The sequence below is a fragment of the Trypanosoma theileri genome, assembly GCF_002087225.1.
Source record: "Trypanosoma theileri isolate Edinburgh chromosome Unknown TM35_Tth_30_V1, whole genome shotgun sequence".
In the NCBI taxonomy this organism is placed as follows: domain Eukaryota; phylum Euglenozoa; class Kinetoplastea; order Trypanosomatida; family Trypanosomatidae; genus Trypanosoma; species Trypanosoma theileri.
The window spans coordinates 271,477-273,184 of NW_021639872.1; the positions used below are offsets into that span (position 1 = coordinate 271,477).

The window sequence follows — 1,708 nt, forward strand, 5'->3', positions numbered from 1 at the left end:
AAAAAAAAAGAGAATAAGAATAAGAAATGGGGGAATAATTAGATGTGAGGGGTGCAAGACTTGTTAGGATTAACACGCAGCTAAAATACAATAACTGTTGAAATTGCAGCCATCACACAACTCCATCCCCATCACCACCCCACATTTAAATTCCATTATTTATTCTCTCTTTTTTTCTTTCTTTCTCTTCCTCTTTCTCTCTTTTACATACATTCATACACATACACATACGGAAACTCTCTTCTCTTTATGAAATAAAAAAGTTTCCCGATATGTTATTTTTTTTTTCCCTTTTTTTTGATGTTGTAGACATTATTATTATGATTATTATTTCTCTATCATGCATCTAACTTGGTGCCTGAGATAACACTAGCACTAACTACACCGAGTCCAAGTCCCATGAAGAGTCGGAAAAAAAGTCCACCACTATTCCACAATAACAACATTCCCATAATACCATAAGCACCAAGACGACCAGATGTTTTTAACCAACGTTCCTCATCTGGTGATTGTCGAAGTTTCATCGCTTTACTTACAAGTGCATCCACCTGTTCCTTTGTGTAATAATGATAAAAACTTGGATCATGAATCTCTCTTGTCTGCTTTCCAACAGAGATAATACCATTTGGATCTAGAAAATCCTCATAGGATGTCTCCCGCTGAGAAACAGGCGGTTTCTGTTTATTTGGGTGTAGAGAAACCCCACACCACGAGAGCCATTTCCGCAGTGTGGCTTCTCCCACATTTCCTTCCATTTCCTTTTCCATTTCTCTCTGCAATTGCTGCTGTTGTTTCCATGCCATTATCGCACGGCCCCGTTCACGTTCCTTTGCCTGTTTAACGCTCTCCAGTGAGCAATCCGTATATCCATCCTGTACACAGGCGTAGGCCAAACCAGAGATAATCCCAATGGGTGTACTGTAGCCGGCACTTGGATAGAAATAGTGATGGAGTCGGGCAAGACTGCGATCAGCAAATGGAAGGCGTGGACGGTAATAGGCGTAGAAATAGAATAAACTAAAAAGATAACCAACAGGTACTACACGGCGAACCCCTTGCATTGCACGGGACTCCATCAGAAGAGTGCCTGGCTGTTCACTACTGCGTTCACACTGCATATATTGTGGGTAATCATCGGGGTTAATGCGATAGAGGATAATGGAGAGACGATCCATTAATCTATGTATGGAAATCCTATATTTATATGTATATATATATATATATATATATATATATATATATATATATTTGTTTATGTATGTATGTATATGTATTTAAGTAGAGTGAGGTACAGAGACAAACACAGAAACGCTCCTCACACCTTTGCGTGTTCGCCCATCAACAAGAATAGGAGACACAGAAGGTGTCAAGAGAGAAAAAGAAAGAAAAAAAAAGAGAAAAAGAGAGAAAACACGTTAAGAATTAAGGAAAAAAAAAATAATAATGATGATATATGCAGTGAAACAAATAGTGAGACACAACTATTTAGTCTTATTTTTACTTTTCTTTTCCTTTGTTTTGTTCTTGTTTTTTTTCTTTTTTATGGACAATGTTCTCTTCTTGATGGGAAGTAAGCTCGTGAGAATACACAAAAGCTGAAAGTCAAGCAAACAAAAAAATAGTTTAAAACAATGATGTCTCCATTCATTACTTGCAACCACTTTTTTTTGCCTGTCTGTAATGTAAGTGTACCTAGGAGTTTATATAT

At 37.2% G+C, this 1,708-nt stretch overlaps 1 protein-coding gene across 1 annotated transcript; it reads right to left on the bottom strand.

Moving 5' to 3' along the window:
* Nucleotides 1-338: 338 nt before the first annotated feature.
* Nucleotides 339-1,175, bottom strand: TM35_000301930 (uncharacterized protein; the record flags this gene model as incomplete). The annotated part of the gene is made up of 1 exon (XM_029028516.1): nt 339-1,175. The coding sequence occupies one exon, from the start codon at nt 1,173-1,175 to the stop codon at nt 339-341; it is 837 nt and encodes a 278-aa protein (XP_028880219.1).
* Between the last annotated feature and the right edge of the window lie 533 nt (nt 1,176-1,708).